At 43.9% G+C, this 20,476-nt stretch overlaps 1 protein-coding gene across 1 annotated transcript in view; it reads right to left on the bottom strand.

Annotated features, from left to right (window-relative positions):
- The window catches only part of LOC147679786 (myoferlin-like), a 3,853,508-nt gene that overhangs the window by 1,386,477 nt on the left and 2,446,555 nt on the right, over positions 1-20,476 (bottom strand). Inside the window, exon 17 of the mRNA XM_086943347.1 lies at positions 3,588-3,686. Coding sequence (XP_086799473.1) covers positions 3,588-3,686 — 99 coding nt within the window. The remainder of the gene's footprint in view (positions 1-3,587; positions 3,687-20,476) is intronic.

Raw genomic sequence — 20,476 nt, 5'->3', positions numbered from 1 at the left:
TAAGCTCAATGCGCATTGAGCTTAAAAGCTTGTGCACGTCCGTCTTTGTTTACCCGCTCCGCCCCCTCCCCTTCCCGTCGTGTCGCATTTCTCCTCCCCCCTCCCCTCTCCTCCGTCCGTCCGTCTTGTTTGTTTGTTTAATTTAATTAACCCGCTACGCCCCCTCCCCTTCCCGCCGTGTCGCATTTCTCCTCCCCCCTCCCCTGTCCGTCCGTCTTGTTTTCTTTCTCTCCTGCCTCTTGTGTTTTTCTCCTTCACTGTTGCCTTTTCAGAGTTGCCTGTGCGCCCTGAGGACGGTTAATCACCCCGGCTCTCCCCTGCTTGCACCCCTGGCGCCTGAGCCCACAGAGGCCCATTGAGTGCCGACCCTAATTGGTGTGCGCCCACCGTCTTCTCACCGGCGTCTCCAAGCACTAATTGGACCGGTCTCCCCCTTTCCTCGCTGCCAAGATGAAACCGAAAGAAAGTTACAGATGCTACGCATTTAATATGCAACATTTATCTGACGTGGTTAAAAACATCAATTTCCTGCTGACATGCATTCATGCAAAACAATGCATTTTCATGAAAAGCTGAAGTTGGATCCACATTCTAAAGGTAGGGGAGCTCTTTACAGGAGCGGCAGGTCTAAGGTTTTTTATTTTATAGACTTGCAAGGCATGGGTGCTCGTCGTGTTGCCGCTGATATGTCGGACTGGCAGAGGTGCCGTCCTCTGTGCCTGCGGCCTGCCACTGGAGAACAGTTTGAGTTACTTTATAAGTCAGTGGCCCACAGACAAGGACACACACACCGATCTCTTACCGCAGTCTTGATCTCGCAGGACGTACTCCAGGGGTCAGCTGTGCCCTGTTGCTGAACCCTGACGGTATACCGAGCCGGCACTGGACGTTCGCTTGCACTGTACCAGAGTGAGAGGCACGCTCAGCCTATAATTTAACAATTCCATGGGGCGATTTTTGACAGCCCAGCCTGGACAAGCAGAAGGCAGTTCTTCGAGCGCCATAATTACAGCGCCGGCTCCGGCGATAAACAGTCTCTCCGTGCTGCTTCCTTCCAAACCAAACTCCCCGCCGTTGGCAGCAGGATGTGACGGCGCCAGCCTTTAATTGTAATCAGCCTGCACCCTGCCCCAGCTGTAATGGTAGGAGGCTCGGAGGCATTGCACACCTCCATCCAGGCTGTTTGAGATTTTATTATAGAATTTGCGTGTCCCCAAATAAATTATAAAGGCAGCCGCCAGTGCCACGCGGCCCCCGTGTGAAGAGCAAGCGCACCTTGTAAATGCAGCCTGGGGCGGACTGCCCCCCTAGCTAAGCCACGGTTCCTCCTTTTTCGCCCGTTTTCCCCACCGCCGCTGCTGCTCCCGCAACCTCTTCCCCCCTACCCCCTCCCCCCCCCCCCGTCTCCCCCTTTCCTCGCTGCCTTGGTGATTAATGTGTGCGCTTTCGAAGAAATTGATCCAGGTTTAGGGTGCACTGAGGGGGGGGGGGGGTGCTTTTAAGCACTGTACCCGTCCTGGATGGGGCTGCTGGCCCATCACAGGGCACCTCCCCGGCCAAGCAATTAAGTGCCCTCAAGTGGAGGCTTTCAGCTCTATTTCTATTTTAAATAAACATTCTGCCGCGACCCCAGCACTGGGTTCAGATCACTTGACTGGGCGTTTCCCGGCCTCGGAGGACTCTCGGTCCTGACGTGAGTTTCTAGAGGGAAACGTAACACACACACAAACATAGGTTTTGTGTCCCTTCAGGTATGTCGTACTTTGGGTGAATTTCGGTGCGCCGTGTATTGGAAGAGCTTGCTTCTTTTGACCTCCTTTGACTGCAGGGAACAACAACCTCTCCCAGAGCTGAACCTACAGACAGTTTATTACAAGTAGACCGAATATATTTAATTGGCTTCACAGGTGTGAAAGGTGTTGCCAAAGGAAACACTTCGAGTACGTGCTGTGGTACAGTCTCTCCCGTGGTGGTCAGTCACATTTGTTCTCGGTATCTTTCGAAGCACGTTTTAGGCATTGTCTCTAGTTAGTGACGTAATTTGCTGCCCTCCCCTGACCCCCCACCCTGTTAACGGTAAGCCTCCTTGAATCATGCTCAGTGTTTACTTCACTTCAGTGCTTGTTCACCTCTGCTGCTTTACACTACCTTTATTGGCCATCTCTGAGTAGACAAATTAGTTTTGAATCTTTGTGTCTTCTTCACAGAGAATTGTATGGGTCTGGACCTGGCTAGCTCAAAAATTAATTTTCCTTCGATGTCCACAATTGTAATCTGAGATCCTCTGATACCTCCCTGGAGATGGTACTTTTCTATAGCAGTTGCACTGATGTGGAACACATTTCCAATGACCCAACGGAAAACCTCTGGCCTTTTATGCTTTCGAAAGTCCTTAAAATCCTGACTATACCACATAACTTGGGGTTGTACCACACTGGATAGATTTGGGAGGGGAGATATTGCTGCTTATCAGAAGTGCTGGGTTTGGACATACCTCTCTCTCCTAAGCTTGTTTTATTGCATATCACAGACGAAATTGTGGGGGAATATCTACAAAAGACATTTATTATTCCTCGGGTTCACTCTAGCAAAAAGAGATATAGCGAGGGCATGGAAAGATCCGTCTCCGTCTAAATTAGGTGCCTGGATGGCTGGCCTTGACTGGTGTATGGGCCAGGAACAGCCTATATTTAAAGCGGGGGTGCCTGCAGAAGCACTTTAAAATATGGAAACAATGGGCTGATTTCAGGGGTCTCCTACTGGAACCGCCCCTGCCACAACCAGCAGAAGTTGAAAACATAGGGATATATCACAGGACAATAATGTTGTAACACCGGAACATGGCCCACATGGATGGGCTTGATGGGTATGACCAGGGGTTTGCTATGCGGTACAAGATACAATTGTTTGTCAAGTTAGAGGTAGTTGTTTACAGACCCAAATTGACTATTTCCTTGTATTACAAATACTATATAGAAGTCACCTGCTCAGAAATTATTATACTGATTGATTTATACTTCTGCTCCTTTGCAACATATGAGATTATTTTATCTGATGACACAATAAAAAAGGAGTTTTGTAAAAAATAAAACTCCTGACTATGCGGTAAATATTCTCTTTAATATAGTCTGCTTTACCAAGCAAAGCGCCAAGTAACATAACATAAATTAACTGTGAAACTGTGTGGAGGATGCTTCAACATGTGCTGCATGAGCAACATTCCCATGTTACTTTAGAATCTGTTAGAAAAACACACTGAGCAGGTATCCCACTTGATTTGTGTACCTCAGGGCATAAATAACGATTGTTTCATGCAGAGAACCGCCCAAACACATACCACATAACAGAAGTATTTTTCACAACAATTACATATCTTTCTTTTTGAAACAATATAATTACTTCACCAGGGACAGTATTGAAACCTCAAATGGAACTTTAAGAACTCAAATTGAGTCCTCTTGTCTGAAGTCAGACCTTTCTTTCTTCAAAACAGACTCCTTTTGATCAAAATAATCAAAATGCCAGGTCGCAGTGCTGTCCCTTAAGATCCAAGGTTTGCCCTTAATGCTTATAGTACTTGCTCTCACCTTTACTGTATCATATCCCTTTTCCAGGTAATCTGCGCTTCTACGTTCATCACCAATTGAAGCATGGAATTTGGTCCACCAGTCATAGTTGTCTTCCTCCTAAGAGGGGGAAAAAAACAACGTCTTTTGAGCCATACAACTAATAACCTGAGCAACCTTGAGTCAAACAGGGTACTCCGGGGTAAGCAAGAAGCACATGTCTGCTCTCTTTGATCAGGAGGCAGGGATGCTGAACCACAGCAAGGATTTTTGCACCTTTAGGTGAAAACACAACTCACTGCACCTGCAACAATACACTACCACACAGGGAATCCTGCACATGTTTGCCCTTCAGGGTACACACCCCACCCAACTCCCACTATGGAGTAAACCCTTAATTTAATTAGGCTGCACTTAAAAAATGAAATAGTTCCCATGGGGCGATTAACCACTTGTTTCAGAAGAAATTAAAGTTCAAATTCCCATAGGAGAGTTAGAAACCTTTGCACCTCTGGCAGGTGGGGGGCGTGGGGGGGCCTGGGTGACGGAGTGAATGCATGTGAATGTTTATTGAAGTTAAGGGGTGAAAGGTCCCGATCCCTTACTCGCCGTATATTTGAGCAATACATTTCTTCTTTTGTGCTTTCCCTTAACAGGGGGAACCCCCTGACCCGCTAATGTGAGTAAGGTTCAAGCAGGATTGTCAGGGCAAGATTTGTTATCTATATTCTTTGCGGAAAAATTCCAATCACACATTGATTCTTTTTTGTAGTTTTTTTATGGTGGTGTTGTCACTCTATCTGTGATAATGAGTGAACGGAACAGCCAACACGTGTTTCATCCCTTTACACGGCCATCCAGCCTGGGGCTTCTTCATGGCGGTTTGTGGATGTATCGTATATTCGGAATATATACTCGGTCGTATAAAACCTTAGGATTCTCTAAATTTCGGGCCTAATGCCGCTCTCGAAAGTGTGGTCTGTCGATGTAGGGCTCTACATCGATGGACCACACTTTCGAGAGCGGCATTATGCCCGAAATTTAGAGAATCCTAAGATTTTAAGTGACCGAGTATATCCCGAATATACGATACATCCACTAACTGCCCTGAAAAAGTCCCAGGCCGGATGGACATGTAAAGGGGTGAAACACGTGTTTTGGCTGTTCCGTTCACTCATTATCACAGATAGAGTGACAAGACCACCATAAAAAACCTACAAAAAAGAATCAATGTGTGATTGAAATTTTTCTGGCAAAGAATATAGATAACAAACCTTGCCCTGACAATCCTGTTTGAATGCATGTGAATGTGTGTGTTTTCCAAAGGATACACTGTTGTTGCCTGTGATGAAAAAGTTACTTATCTTTGGTTACACACTTTCCGGTCGATTCTTTATTTGACCAAGGAGTCCTTGCCTTATGATTCTCTCGTGGTGTAGTCTGGGTCCAGAAACTTCTGTAATAGCTACCACATTTTGACAGGTAGTGCCACTAGCCTTCGTAACAGCTCTCTCCTCCACACACCCCCAGGCATGGTAACAGGGAGCTGGACATAGGTGCCACCTGTGTGTGCTGACATCAGTTGTCTCCTACTTTTTCCACACACTCGAGTGTACAGCATGGCTGGTAAGATTGTATTGCTGAGGGCAGGGTGCAAAAATTAACTTGGGAACGTATTACCTTGGATGCCCACAAAATGGCTTGCTTCATGTCAGATTGGTGTCCACATCGCTAGCGATATAGATTTTGTCTGGGGGGTCTTTCCCAATTTTGGGCTCATTACAGATGAAGATTCCATTGAAAGACATGCATGTGCCACAGAGTGTGAGGCACCAACAGAATACATGATGGTAGTCAACCAAGAAACTTTCTGAACCATTAGGCCTGGAATAACAGCTCTCGCCTGAAACATTGATATCTTAGCCTTAACAAACAAATCACTTACTTCGGTAATGCCTTATATGGTAGAGACAATATCTAGGCGCAAATTCCTCACCTTTGAATTTCCCCAGGCATCTGACTGGATCCAGAAGATATTTCGTGAGCAGTACCCCTGCGTACAGTTAGACGGTATCGGTCAGCTTCACTTGGTGTCAGTGGTAGCATCATACTAGTGTTATGTGGTGTAGGCACCTACCTAACCTAGTGGGATTACTAAACTCTCTCTTGAGTTGGAGAAAGGGTGTGCTCCACCCTTGACTTACCCAACTCTAAGTTCAGTAGAACTTACTTTATTCTAGACTTGTTTTATATGCCCCTAAGTACCTATAGTGGTTTTCAGTTAGTCACTCAATGAGCATATCTGGTAAAGCAATAGCAAGCTTGAATCCAACCGCTGCACACCATTGTGAGAAGTTGGCCTGGCATATTCTGTCCACTAGTTATAGTGGGCACCTTGCACCAGTCAAAACAACCCTTATTGATGATTAGGTTTAAGACAACCTTTATTGAAAGCTATCCTAGTGGTAACTATGGAGAGCAGCCTTCAGGCCAAGTCTTGAAGGAGTGTGAAGCAGTTTGGTTTATCAGATTATAACCTCATGAATGACCAAATGAAAGGAGAACCACACCAGGTGTATAAAATATATGTATTTATTATTAAACACTCTCTACTAACCCCTTTATGAGATTAGAGAGCAAAAACACAATATCAACACACTAGAACATAAGTAAATAGCAAAATATACAATGGGCCCAAGGGGGAGACCAAACCATTTATTAAGAAAGTGGTATAAGAACCACGACTTGACTAGACACAGTGCCTAGAGCACGTAGAATCGCTGGGACCCCAAGGAACCACCCAAGGTAGTGACACATGGGACCCATAGGGGACGCATACAGTGTGAGAACACAGATGCGAGCTCCGTACAATCCTAAGGGAAAGTCGCAGTTGGCATTTTAAAGATTAGGGACACTTTGGTGAGGACTTGGAGCAAACCTTTATAGACTTAGAAGGTTCTAAGGCCAGCACCCATGTGAGCATCAGAGTACTCGTGTTACCTCACCCAGGGAAGCCAGGTGCATAGGTGTCAAATGTTGTCAGGGATCGTCGCTGTTTTCAATGGCGAGTTGCTGCAAAGTGCTGCTGCCGTGGAAAGGAAAAGTGTCCGGTGTGATCCAAGCCTGGATCATCGATGTGAAGAACCTGAAAGCAGAGGGGACAAAGTCTGGGTCACTTCAGGGTGACCATGGGAATGATAGACCAATGCCCACCAATGTCGGGTGTTTCAGGTGCGATGAGGTGAAGCTTGACTCCGCTGCAACGCGGACCAGGAGACGTCAGTGATGACCAGAGTCCGAAGGCGAGCTGTCCCACGAAGGATGTCGAGGGGTCGGTGCCCAGATCAGAGACCAACAAGCCTTGGCAACAGCAACCCACGCAGTGAAAGTAAAAAGCCTTCGGTGTGGACCAACAAGGTCCTGGTGACTCCCCAAGCGATGGAGAGTCAGGGCATGTCTGGAGCAACCAGGTAAGCCTGTTAAACGTTACACTACCTTTCTCAGGGACCCACAAGTCGACTGACAAGTGATCGACGCCTTAACCGGCATTGATCAGCGCCGCATCGGTGTCACCTGGACGTCGATGACTACCACAGGGGCCTCGACCGGGACGTTAACCGGTGTCGATCCCACTGCAAACTGCCTGGAAGAAGCACAAGGTGCCAGGCCCAGCATCGAGCCTGGTGGAGTGCCTGACATCAACCCGGGTGTCGTCGGCACAGGAAACCGCACAGGGCTATGCGCTGACTGACGGGGAGGGCTGTGCTCCGGACCCTGGCTCGGTGGTGTTGTCTGCTCAGGAATCAGAGTCAACGCACACAGCCGCGAATACGCCCACAAACGAAGAACCGGCATGAGTGCATGCTACCTCTGTGGGACCCGAAGGCATACCAGGGAGAGGGGGCGACTCAAAACAAGCCTGGAGTGACTTAGTATAAGCCTCCATTTGAGCACGCGTTTTCCCCCATCACCCAGAAAGGGAAGATACGGAGGTTGAGGCTGCCGTGCGCCCTTACCCGGCACAGTGTGAGAGGAATGGGTGGCAGCGGCATGGACATTGGAGGAAGACCTCCATAAGCGACACCTGTGCTTACGCTTACCTTTTGTCACATGGCAGTCGCGGGAGCGAACTCGGGAAAAAGCCCGATCCCAAGAGGAAGAGCGGCGACGGGAGGGAGCCGGACTGCACTTCAGTACGGCCAGCAATTTCATGCAACGCTCCCTCACGGACTTAGGTTTCAACCTCTGACAGGCGTCACAGTCCTTGGAGTTGTGGTACACGCCGTGGCACCACATATAGATGAGGTGCGGGTCAGTGCCAGACATCTGACGAGCACAGGCTTCACAAGCCTTAAAGCCGGAAAGGCATTGCACACTTTTGCCACGACACAGAGGGTGTCGAGAAGGCCCAAAAACAAGGCCAAGGAACTGCTGGTTTTCCAGGATCTGCGCTCGGACACGGAAAAGAAGAAATCTGAAGTTAGCACGCCTGGAGGGGCATATATGGCTCCGCTGATGTCATGTCAGTGGACAATGTCAGGGCGAAGCCGGGCGGAGCCGCCCCTCAGCGAGCTGCTGCAGAAAATTTGCTGGTTCCAGTATGAAGCCTGGGGATATTCTAAGTTAAGGAATCTGCAGCTAGACGTCTCTATCAGATTCCATCGTTTTTTTGCTCACCATGCCATTCCAGTTTGGACCCAGCCATATGCAAATCAGTCTTGACCCTGTGCCAAATGGGAACAGTCCAGCCCAAACTACCAGGGCAGGTCCTCCCTGGACTGGAAACAAACATCCTAGGACCAGTTTTGGGCTTTCAGCCCTCATCATACCCGTCCCACTCGGGGCGACAAATGCAAAAAGAACAATTGATGGACAGAATGCAGAACAATGTCCTACATTCACCCCAGTACAGAGATCTGAGCCTAAATCCATTGCTTTTTTGATCACTATGCCATTCCAGTTTGGACCTAGCCAAATGCAAATCAGTCTTGAGTAGGACAGGTATGCCCAGACATGGATCCCGAGCTCACTGTGCCACTGGATTCAAGCTAGCCTGGCTGATGAAGGGTGACATCCCGTAACCGGTCCCAGGATACTTGTTTCCGGTCAAGGGAGGACCTGGCTTGGCAGTTCGGGCTTGACTGTTCCCATGAAGAATAGGGTCAAGATTGATTTGCATATGGCTGGGTCTAAACTGGGGAGGCATGGTGAGCAAAAGAATGATGGATTCAACCCAGATCTCTTGACTGGGGGTGAATGTTTGGTTTGCTCTGCATTTTGTCCATCATCTGTGTGTCTTTCAATTTAGGGAAGAAGCTTAGAGACTTGGGTCCTGATTAGCAGGATCTCAGTCAGACTAGTCAGAAAAACATGATGACACCAGCAACAAGCATTGGAAATGCAATAGGTCTCGCATTAGGAAAGTTTGAGCGATTGGTATTGTAAATGACACTTTTTCATTTATGTGTTGGTTTTGAAAATAGCAAAATTAATTGCTTTGTCAGTTACAATGTCAATAGTTTTAACTTTCGCAAATGTGACACCTATAGCATTTGTAATGCAATGTGTGTTGTATTTACGTGACTTAGATGTATTGATATTACAAATAACAATGGCTTTTAATTTTGTAAGTAATTAATACTTAAATAAAAGTTATTGTAATTTATAATGGCAATACCTTAAACGTTTGTAAATAACTTTTGTGAAGATTATGTTCAGTGTATTTTATTGTGACGAAAATCCAAGAACATTGCATTTGCACCTACACACACACAGAGCCACACACACACACACACACACCCCCACACACGCATACACGTGTGGTGGTGGATGCGGTGGTGGATGTGGTGGTGGTGGATGCGGTGGTGGTGGAAGTGTTGGTGGATGTGTTGGTGGATGTGTGGTGGATCTGGTGGTGGGTGTGGTGGATGTGGTGTTGGTGGATGTGGTGGTGGTGGATGTGGTGGTGGATGTGGTGGTGGTGGATGCGGTGGTGGTGGAAGTGGTGGTGGATGTGTTGGGTGTGGTGGTGGATGTGGTGGTGGTGGATGTGGTGAAAGTGGTGGTGGATGTGGTGGTGGATGTGGTGGTGGTGGATGCGGTGGATGTGGATGTGGTGGATGTGGTGGTGGATGTGGCGGTGGATGTCATGGTGGATGTTGAGGTGATGGTGTATGTGGTGGTGGCGGATGTGGTGGTGGGTGTGGTGGTGGTGGATGCGGTGGTGGAAGTGGTAGTGGATGCGGTGGTGGTGGAGGTGGTGGTGGATGTGTTGGATGTGGTGGTGGATGTGGTGGTGGTGGATGTGGTGGTGGTGGTGGATGTGGTGGTGGTGGATGCGGTGGATGTGGATGTGGTGGATGTGGTGGTGGATGTGGATGTGGTGGTGGTGGATGCGGTGGATGTGGATGTGGTGGATGTGGTGGTGGTGCATGCGGTGGATGTGGATGTGGTGGATGTGGTGGTGGATGTGGCGGTGGATGTCATGGTGGATGTGGAGGTGATAGTGGATGTGATGGTGGATGTGGTGGTGGATGTGGTGGTGGATGTGGTGGTGATGGTGGATGTGGTGGTGGATGCGGTGGATGTGGTGGTGGTGGATGCGGTGGTGGTGGTGGATGCAGTGGTGGTGGTGGATGGGGTTGTGGTGGTGGTGGACAGGGTGGTGGATGTAGTGGTGGTGGGTGTGGTGGATGTGGCAGTGGATGTGGCAGTGGATGTGATGGTGGATGTGGTGGTGCATGTGGAGGTGGATTTGGAGTTGATGGTGGATGTGGTGGTGGTGGATGTGGTGATGGTGGATGCAGTGGTGGTGGTGGATGGGGTGGTGGATGTAGTGGTGGTGGGTGTGGTGGATGTGGTGGTGGTGGGTGTGGTGGATGTGGTGGTGGATGTGGCTGTGGATGTGGCTGTGGATGTGGCGGTGGATGTGGCGGTGGATGTGGATGTGATGGTGGATGTGATGGTGGATATGGTGGTGGATGTGGTGGTGGATGTGGTGGTGGATGTGGTGGTGGAGGTGGATTTGGAGTTGATGGTGGATGTGGCTGTGGATGTGGCTGTGGATGTGGCGGTGGATGTGGCGGTGGATGTGGATGTGATGGTGGATATGGTGGTGGATGTGGCGGTGGATGTGGCAGTGGATGTGATGGTGGATGTGGTGGTGCATGTGGAGGTGGATTTGGAGTTGATGGTGGATGTGGTGGTGGTGGATGTGGTGATGGTGGATGCAGTGGTGGTGGTGGATGGGGTGGTGGATGTAGTGGTGGTGGGTGTGGTGGATGTGGTGGTGGTGGGTGTGGTGGATGTGGTGGTGGATGTGGCTGTGGATGTGGCTGTGGATGTGGCGGTGGATGTGGCGGTGGATGTGGATGTGATGGTGGATGTGATGGTGGATATGGTGGATATGGTGGTGGATGTGGTGGTGGATGTGGTGGTGGAGGTGGATTTGGAGTTGATGGTGGATGGATGCACACATGGATGGATGCAAATGTGAATGGGTGGGTGAATGGATGCATGGATACGTTTATAGTTGAAGACTAAGCCAAGGCTGTGTCACTGAAAACTATCGAAGCCGAATTGTGACGAGCCCATCAGAAGCTATCAGATCATTTTCATCAACACCCGCCGCTCCCCACCTCCAACTGGGCAATGAGGGCATGTTTGGTGATGCAAGCAGGAGGAAAAGGTTCAGCTACCTGCGGAACTGTAAACAACACCCATTTGAACAACAGACTAGACAGAGCCGAACACGAATCAAATACAGCCCACGAAGTCCATATATTACAGTAAAATCACAGTTGAAGGCTAGCAGACATGGGCTGCAGTCTCCAAGGAAGCTTACCCGTAGAATAAACACAGCTCTACACGGGGTGAAATTAGATATTCAGAATAAAAAGAAACAAGACGGAGGGCATTGCTGTGGGGAGGGGGGAGGAGAAATGCGTCTCGGCTGCAGCAGGGGGCGGAGCAGGGAGAGCGGCCTTTGAAGTGCACTTTACACGGCCGGCCTCCAACTGGGCAATGAGGGCGTGTTTGGTGATGCAAGCAGGAGGAAAAGGTTCAGCTACCTGCGGAACTGTAAACAACACCCATTTGAACAACAGACTGTCATTATGGAGCACCACCATGAGAAAAATAACCTAGGCCGTCAGCAAGAGTTAGTGCACAATTTGTCCAAACTATACAGAGAGCGGAACAATGACATGTGATTCTAGGTTAAAAATATATTTAATTTGTATAGATAAAAATCATATAGTAACTACAACACGTTGAAACTATATGGTACAATAAAAATGACATAACACATAATAATCACCATAAATACACAACATATTTAAATCATAAACAGTACAATTAAAGATAATTCATATACGGAATAAAAAGGTGACAACAGAACTCGACGCGCGTTTCGGCTGAAAAAACGCCTTCCTCAGGAGTCACTGGATGAAAACTCTGAAAATATATATTTTTATAAGAAAGACATGCATCAGTATTCTAGCGAACAAGTAAAGTGTTAACAAAAAACATACATTTAAATACATAATATTAAAAACAGCAGTTAAAAAAATACAACAGTTTTATATTTCTTATTACTGAAGTCAAAGTTCCTCTCAAACTGACAGTTCTGGACTCATAAATTTGAACACTAAAGTCATATGATAGACAGATATTTTCTATGCAATATTTTCTATGTGCTCAGGAAGATAACATTAAAGATTTCTTAATGAAAAATAAACACAGAACTGCCTTCTTCCTAATGAAGATATAATGTCTACGGCACTAGAGATAACAGATTTTTCAAGGTAGACGGTGTCTAGTATAGATAAATCAAAGAGCAACTTACAGCAAATGAATTATGTTCTTGCTTAGCATTTCAGATATTGAAAGACATCTTCTCGCAATATCACAATCACAGAGAGGCCACTTGATAAAGGCTAATTCCTGTATAGTTAAAAAGACATCCAAATATATAAGATGAAGGTGATAAATGGATCACTTTAAGCACAACTGGTTGTATAGCGTATAGTACACCTAACTAAAGTTAATGATAGGTGTGATGATAGGTGTGGGGTAGGGACTCATTTCTCTAAGTTGAAGTAACTCTAAAAGATGTTCACACAGAAATAATATATAACGTTGGTTCCCTTAGTTTTATATATATTAAAGGATACCAGAGGGGTAAAAGCCTATCTCTAATGCTATTGGCAAGATAAACACTACAATTGCTATTTTTATTAAACAATCCGTTTCAGGGATTGAACATCTCTGTCTTAGATTTATAGTGGCATACAGCTGGGTTTTGTATGTTCTATATTTATCATTGAATCAGAATGAAAACAATTACCTGATATCCTGATCGTACCAAGTTATTAATAACTACTTAGGTATGAGGAAGAACAATAATAATGAATCACAATGGCATAAAGTGGGTATTCAAATTACCTGATTTTCAAAGCGGTGATCTTGCTAGTGATCTTCTATATATAATCGTATGAGAAGTTTGTTGGATAGTTGGAGATGGGATATTAAAAAACGATAGACGTGTAGATAGACGTCCTCTATATAAACATCAGATTTCACATCACTAAGGAGCAGCTAAAAGTAGAGAATAATTATCAATTAGCTAGAATACTTTTACTTAGTGTTTACTTTGGCATCAGTATAATGCCAGACATGATATATATCCTAATGGCATTCTTATTGGTTTAACGTTGTTAAAAATACCTTCAGTTCCCATGTAGATGTTTCAATCCAAAGAAAATAATGGACGCAGGGCGCTTAGATAGCTATTAACTCCACAGCTTACACGTTTCGTGCCAAGTACTCACTAGCTTGATGCTGCAGAGAGAGTAAAGTATACGGATGCAATTTTAACATAAGGGAATATTAGTGACAAATGGGATGTAGATGTTCTACCTACATAGGAATTATACGAAGAAAATATATCGGAATATGTACCTTTTTAAGCGTGGCACAGCATCTTTAAGGGTTCAACCAACTCAATTTCAGCAGGATATAGGAGAGCCTTCTTAATATAAGGGTAATTGATGGCTTGTTTGCGAGCTAAAAGTTAGAGAGATAAACAAACCAAGGGTTGGACATTATCTCCAAGGACTATCAAAAAAAGCGAGGTTTTTAGCTAATCAAAAGGAGGACATTCGTCCACTACGTTTTACCTGATAAAAGGTTTCCGCCGAACGTGCAGCAAGATGGTGCTGTTCCGTGGTCGGGAGCGCTCTGCTTCACCGGTAGAAGAATTGAGTTTGCTAAAACGGGTTCGTATTTAAAGCCCATTAAAACGCGCGAAAAATCCAAAGCCGGGCATAATAGGAAACAGCGATAGTGGACTAAAGACCCAGTTCATGATCGAAAGAGAGAACGGACTATACACGGAAAGGATAGTCCGTTTTGATATGGCAAATAAGGCTGATATTTAATTAAATAGCTATGCTATAAAGGTAGGGGAGATTGAACCATTTATGTAACGTTTCCAAATATTATTTTGAGTATATTACGTTTTTAGCGATATTGACAAACTACAGAACCTTGATGTTACAGTTGAAATGGCATATATCCCATTTAAAGATGGCGCTCAAAATCGAGCCTATTGGTAGATGATTGCAGTACCGATATAGCTATTGTTATGTGAACGGATGAAGATAAACATTAGGAATCAAAAGTAAATTAAGACAAAAGAATATATAAAGAAGGAAGCACGCAAGGGATGAATTAAATAAAAAGGGGCACTTTTAAGTAATTATTGATAACCCAAAATTTGAGGCACCAGTAACTCATATCTATAGGATACTACCTGGGGCTATGTCGAGAAAGACATGAAGGAATAGATATTTTCGGAAGAGATAAAAATAATAATTAAATAGCTAACTGAATTCTTATAATTCTCTAAAGCGAATAGAGGCTGGGAAAGAATAATTACATAATCATAACAATATCATGCAGGCTTAACGAAAAGCTGGGGAAGTCAAGTAATGGCATTCTCCCAGGGGATCTCAGCATTCAAACCTCTCTGAAAGGTCCCTAAGGAAAAAATCCAGAAGACTTCCCTTTTCTTCCTGATTTTTTCGCCTCCTTTACTGTTTGGGAGCCTTATTTTTTCCAAAATGCGCCACTTAAAGTCATTGGGGCCATGCTGATTTTCAACAAAATGTTTGACAAGCGGAGCCACAGTTTTATTTGTCCGAATAGCTGACCTATGTTCTGTCAGTCTAGTCTGTATAGGTCTTGAGGTTTCTCCGACATAGCCTAGCTGACAAGGGCAAAGAATGAAATATATGCAGTTAGCCGTTTTGCAGTTCCACATATCACTAGCGCTAGTTTTACAACCATTGTGCTCAAAGGATTCACCCGTTAGGATATTATTGCAAGATTTGCAAGATGAGCATTTAACAGTGCCTCTAACAGGGAAGTTGTCATCAATCGATCTTTGAACAAATTCAGAGCGCGCATTATTAGTTGTAAATCGGGAGTGAACAATAAGATCTTTGAGGTTTTTATTCCTTCTATGCGCGAACATAGGCTTGTCAAGTTTAACCGTAGTGGGATTCAAATTCAAAATGTGCAAATTGGAATTCACAATATGTCGAACTGTATTATCTAAAGTGGAGTGCTTCGTTATACAGACTAGTTTGTTGTTTTCTTTCGGTGGCTTTGATATAAGTAAGGAATCCCGATCATAAAACCTTGCTCGTTTATACGAATCTCTGATGAGTCTATGGGGATATCCTCTGTCCAGGAATTTTTGTCGCATTATGGTCGCCTGATTGTCAAAATCAGCTAAATTTGAACAGTTCCTTCTGACTCGAAGGAACTGTGAGAAAGGTATACTCTCTCGTTGGCATCTTGGATGAAAACTCTTAAAATGAAGGAGGGTATTCCTCGCTGTAGGTTTAATAAAAAGGTCAACAGCAAGTTTGTTATCTTGGTGTTTAATGATTATGTCTAGAAACTCTACTTGGGTGCTGTTGTATTGGGCCGTAAATTTAAGGTTCGTATCTGCCAAATTAATCCATTCTAGAAATTCAATCAGTGAATCCCTCCCATTGGTCCAGATAAAAAAGATGTCGTCAATATACCTGGACCAATGGGAGATGGATTCAAAAAAGGGGGCCATTTCGTTATATATGACTTTTGACTCAAAGGATGCCATATAGATGTTCGCGATAGAGGGGGCTACAGAGGCCCCCATACTCACACCCTTAGTTTGACGATACAAGGTATTGCCAAATTCTATTATATTCTCGGATAAAACAATATGGAGAAGTTTAAGTAGAAATTCTTTGGGGCATTTGATGTCAAAGGTGTCTATAAACCAGCTTGTAGCTGTCATTGCTCCTTGTTGGGGTATATTACTATACAGTGCTTCGATATCCATTGTTACTAGCAAATGTAAATTGGGATCGAAGGGTAGATTTTCTATTTTGGCTATCATTGAACCTGTATCTTTAATGTATGAGGTGGTTTTGGGAATGTAGGGACGTAAAAAGGAGTCTATGAATTTGGACAAGGGCTCAGTATTGGTACCTATTGTAGACACAATGGGTCTGTATGGGGGGTCTGAGGTGCTCTTATGAATCTTTGGTAGACCATATATACATGCTGTTTTGTGTTGGTGATGGTTTAAAAAATCAAATTCCTTCTGACTGATATCACCTGTGTTAAGGGCTGTGGTTGTGAGAGAGAGTATATTCTTAGATATTTGAACCAAAGGATTGGTTCTCACTGGTAAATAGGTGGTTGTATCTGATAGCATGGTCCTCATTTTCTGTTCATATTTGTTGGTATCTATGAGGACAATACCACCTCCTTTGTCACAGCTTTTAATGACAAGGTCATTATTTTGACGAAGGGTTTTGAGGGACTCTGATTCTTCTCTACTTAAATTGTAGATGGGTTTCGGTATATATCGCATCGCTCTTTCGAGTTGTTGAAGAACAACTAATTCGAAAGTTGCGACCTCAGGGCCTAACTGTTCTAAAGAAGGATTAAAAGTGGAGGGTAATGATAATGGTCTTAATTCCTGAGCTGTACTGTTAGTTTCCTCAATCTGTGAGAAAAATTTCTTTAGCCTAATTTTGCGAAAAAAAGAGATAACATCTTTTTGTAACGCAAAAATATTCACTTGAGAGTGGGGGACAAAGGAAAGGCCTTTAGATAATAAAGATTCAGTAGAGTGGTCTATATTACCTGTGGACAGATTGAAGATTGGGATTACATCCCTTGTCCCCAGTATTGGCGATTCCGAGTTTCTCGTATGAATTGCGGTTCTTGAGGTTGATGCTGATGGTGTTGGTGTGCATGCTGGTTTTGGTGTTGCTGTTGTTGATGATGCGCTTGTTGGAAGTGGCCCCGGGTTTGATTTTGAAAATGAACTCGCGGTCGTCCCCGTCGTGGGCCTCTGTGGGACAAAAAAGGTTGTTTCGGTCTGGGGCCATTATATTGGTTGTAATTATTTTCCCCTTCATAGTAGCTATTCGTACTTTCATTCTCAGAGTCCGAAGAGTCTGTGAAATTATTAACTCTTTGTGGTGTTGTTCTAATCTCATCCACGTAATGATTTTGTTTATAGAAGTCTTGTTTTAAGTACGGATACGTACCTTCCAGTGTGTAAAACCGTTTATCTTTTGTTAATTTGTCATTCTTACGTTTATTGAGATATGCGCTAAACGATTCTAATTCTTTGTTAGCTTCTTCTATTTTTTTTTTATATAAGAAGGCTCTCCTATATCCTGCTGAAATTGAGTTGGTTGAACCCTTAAAGATGCTGTGCCACGCTTAAAAAGGTACATATTCCGATATATGTTCTTCGTATAATTCCTATGTAGGTAGAACATCTACATCCCATTTGTCACTAATATTCCCTTATGTTAAAATTGCATCCGTATACTTTACTCTCTCTGCAGCATCAAGCTAGTGAGTACTTGGCACGAAACGTGTAAGCTGTGGAGTTAATAGCTATCTAAGCGCCCTGCGTCCATTATTTTCTTTGGATTGAAACATCTACATGGGAACTGAAGGCATTTTTAACAACGTTAAACCAATAAGAATGCCATTAGGATATATATCATGTCTGGCATTATACTGATGCCAAAGTAAACACTAAGTAAAATTATTTTAGCTAATTGATAATTATTATCTAATTTTAGCTGCTCCTTAGTGATGTGAAATCTGATGTTTATATAGAGGACGTCTATCTACACGTCTATCGTTTTTTAATATCCCATCTCCAACTATCCAACAAACTTCTCATACGATTATATATAGAAGATCACTAGCAAGATCACCGCTTTGAAAATCAGGTAATTTGAATACCCACTTTATGCCATTGTGATTCATTATTATTGTTCTTCCTCATACCTAAGTAGTTATTAATAACTTGGTACGATCAGGATATCAGGTAATTGTTTTCATTCTGATTCAATGATAAATATAGAACATACAAAACCCAGCTGTATGCCACTATAAATCTAAGACAGAGATTTTCAATCCCTGAAACGGATTGTTTAATAAAAATAGCAATTGTAGTGTTTATCTTGCCAATAGCATTAGAGATAGGCTTCTACCCCTCAGGTATCCTTTAATATATATAAAACTAAGGGAACCAACGTTATATATTATTTCTGTGTGAACATCTTTTAGAGTTACTTCAACTTAGAGAAATGAGTCCCTACCCCACACCTATCATCACACCTATCATTAACTTTAGTTAGGTGTACTATACGCTATACAACCAGTTGTGCTTAAAGTGATCCATTTATCACCTTCATCTTATATATTTGGATGTCTTTTTAACTATACAGGAATTAGCCTTTATCAAGTGGCCTCTCTGTGATTGTGATATTGCGAGAAGATGTCTTTCAATATCTGAAATGCTAAGCAAGAACACAGGGGCACATGCATCAATGTGTTGTTTTGCGATTCGGAATTTGCGAAAAATAGAGAATCGCAAATTCCGAATCGCAAAACGGAATGCATGAATATTATTGCGAATTTTTTCCGATTCGGTAAAATTCGCAGAAAGTAGCGAATCGCATTAATTTGTGCGAATAAATTGCGAATTCGCATTTTGCGATATCGCAAAATGCGAATTCGCAATTTATTCGCATTTTCATGCATCACAGCCCAGCCACACCCAGGAAGCCAGGAGCCTAATTGCACACACCTGCCAAGCAGATTCAAACTGAAAACAGGCAGTTGGTGCATTCAGCTCTGTTTGTCTGCAGTGGAGGAGTGTGTTGGAGTGCTGCTGTTGGAGAAATGGAGCCAGAAACTGCCAGTCAGGATGTACAAGTCAGAAAAAGGAAAATCAAGTTCAGTGAGCAAGAACTGGAGATACTGATTGAGGAGGTGACTTCACACCACGACCAGCTATTTGGAAAGCTCTCTTTGAAGGTCCCTGAGGCTGCAAAAAGGAAAGTGTGGCTAGCCATACAGGCTAAAGTGAATGCAGTGGGGGTTGCCCACCGGGACATCACCAACCTACAAAAGCGTTGGTACGATTTACGCTCACGAGCAAAAGACAGTATTGCGTCAAGAATGAAGAGTACTAAGAAGACTGGTGGTGGCTCCCCTGACAATAAGGTCACAACTCCCCTTGAGGATTTGGTTGAGGGGACACTTGTTACAGAAGCTGTAGTTGGAGTGAACAACATAGACACCTCTGAGCATGCTGGCACTTCTCAAGGTAAGATTAATTTTTGTGGACAAATGCAAACTTAACTTAAATTGGGCTGCAGGATGTATTTAGTCATGTGTTTGATGTTGTAACACTTAATTTTAATCTTCTGTTACATCATAACTTGCATAGCACTAGTGTAAAAGGCAATTTCATTGAACAGTGCAATGCATCATGGGAGTTGTAGTTTTTAAGTCTAAATCATTATTCATCAATGCAATATGTACATAGTCAGTTTGCCTATCAAATAATTGTTAAACACATGGTAAATGAAGATTAAAAAGGCGTCCTTCTTCTGGAACACATTGTCTTTAATTGATTTTTTTTTTTGAGAAGACATTACATTGATTTCATGCTTCATTTTTTTAATTATAGATGTACTAAAGGCAAATGAGGCAAACCCTTTTGATGAGATCAGCATGGATGTACATAGCCATTCAGACAATAATACTATGAGTTCCTCACCCTCTGTGCATGTAAAAAAAATCAGAAAATCAGTGCGGAAAGTACTTGATTCAGACTCTGAGCAAGATGCCAATGTCACTGAATATGTGGTTGTTGATTCTGAGAAGGCTGCCACTTCCAAAAAACACTTTAGTGGTCGTAGAAGAATTCAAGAATTCTACCGAAGAAGGCCTTGCACTTCAAATCCAAAAGACTCCACAGTGGATGATGTCCATGCAAGTACAGTGGAACTCAAATTATTGAAAGTCCAGCGTCTTCAGGGGAAAGACCTGAGAGTGATAAAGGGACAAATGAGTCACATAGTTGAAGACATCAGTGGAATCAACAAGAGTTTGAAAAAATTATGCAAGGTCATTGAAGGGGCGCATACTGCCTCCAATCTGAATTCAGAGCGTGTAGCAAATGCATTAGTGACATTAACTGACATTTTTCAAAGTCAAAACATTGCCAACTGTAATAGACATTTGAGAACTGTGGCAAGTATGCACACATATGCCCGGGCTCTGAATAGGGTGACCAGCAGCAATGCACGTGTCATAAAACACACAATGCGCATGCAAAAGGGGATCAAAAAGTGTTGTGCTGAACTATGTGAAGGATTTAAAAATATTAAAAGAGGGGATCATGTGCTGCCAACTGATGACCACAAGAATACAGCTTTTGAAGGCAATGTTATCAATGAATCTGCAGGAACCAGTGTTGCTGCACACACCAATGACGTGTGTGAACGTCGCAGCAAAAGAGGAAAAGA

This window comes from Lissotriton vulgaris, chromosome 11 (assembly GCF_964263255.1).
Source record: "Lissotriton vulgaris chromosome 11, aLisVul1.2, whole genome shotgun sequence".
Classification (NCBI taxonomy): Eukaryota; Metazoa; Chordata; class Amphibia; order Caudata; family Salamandridae; genus Lissotriton; species Lissotriton vulgaris.
The sequence above is the reverse complement of the archived record's forward strand: the minus strand, read 5'-3'. Positions and strand labels throughout refer to the sequence as shown.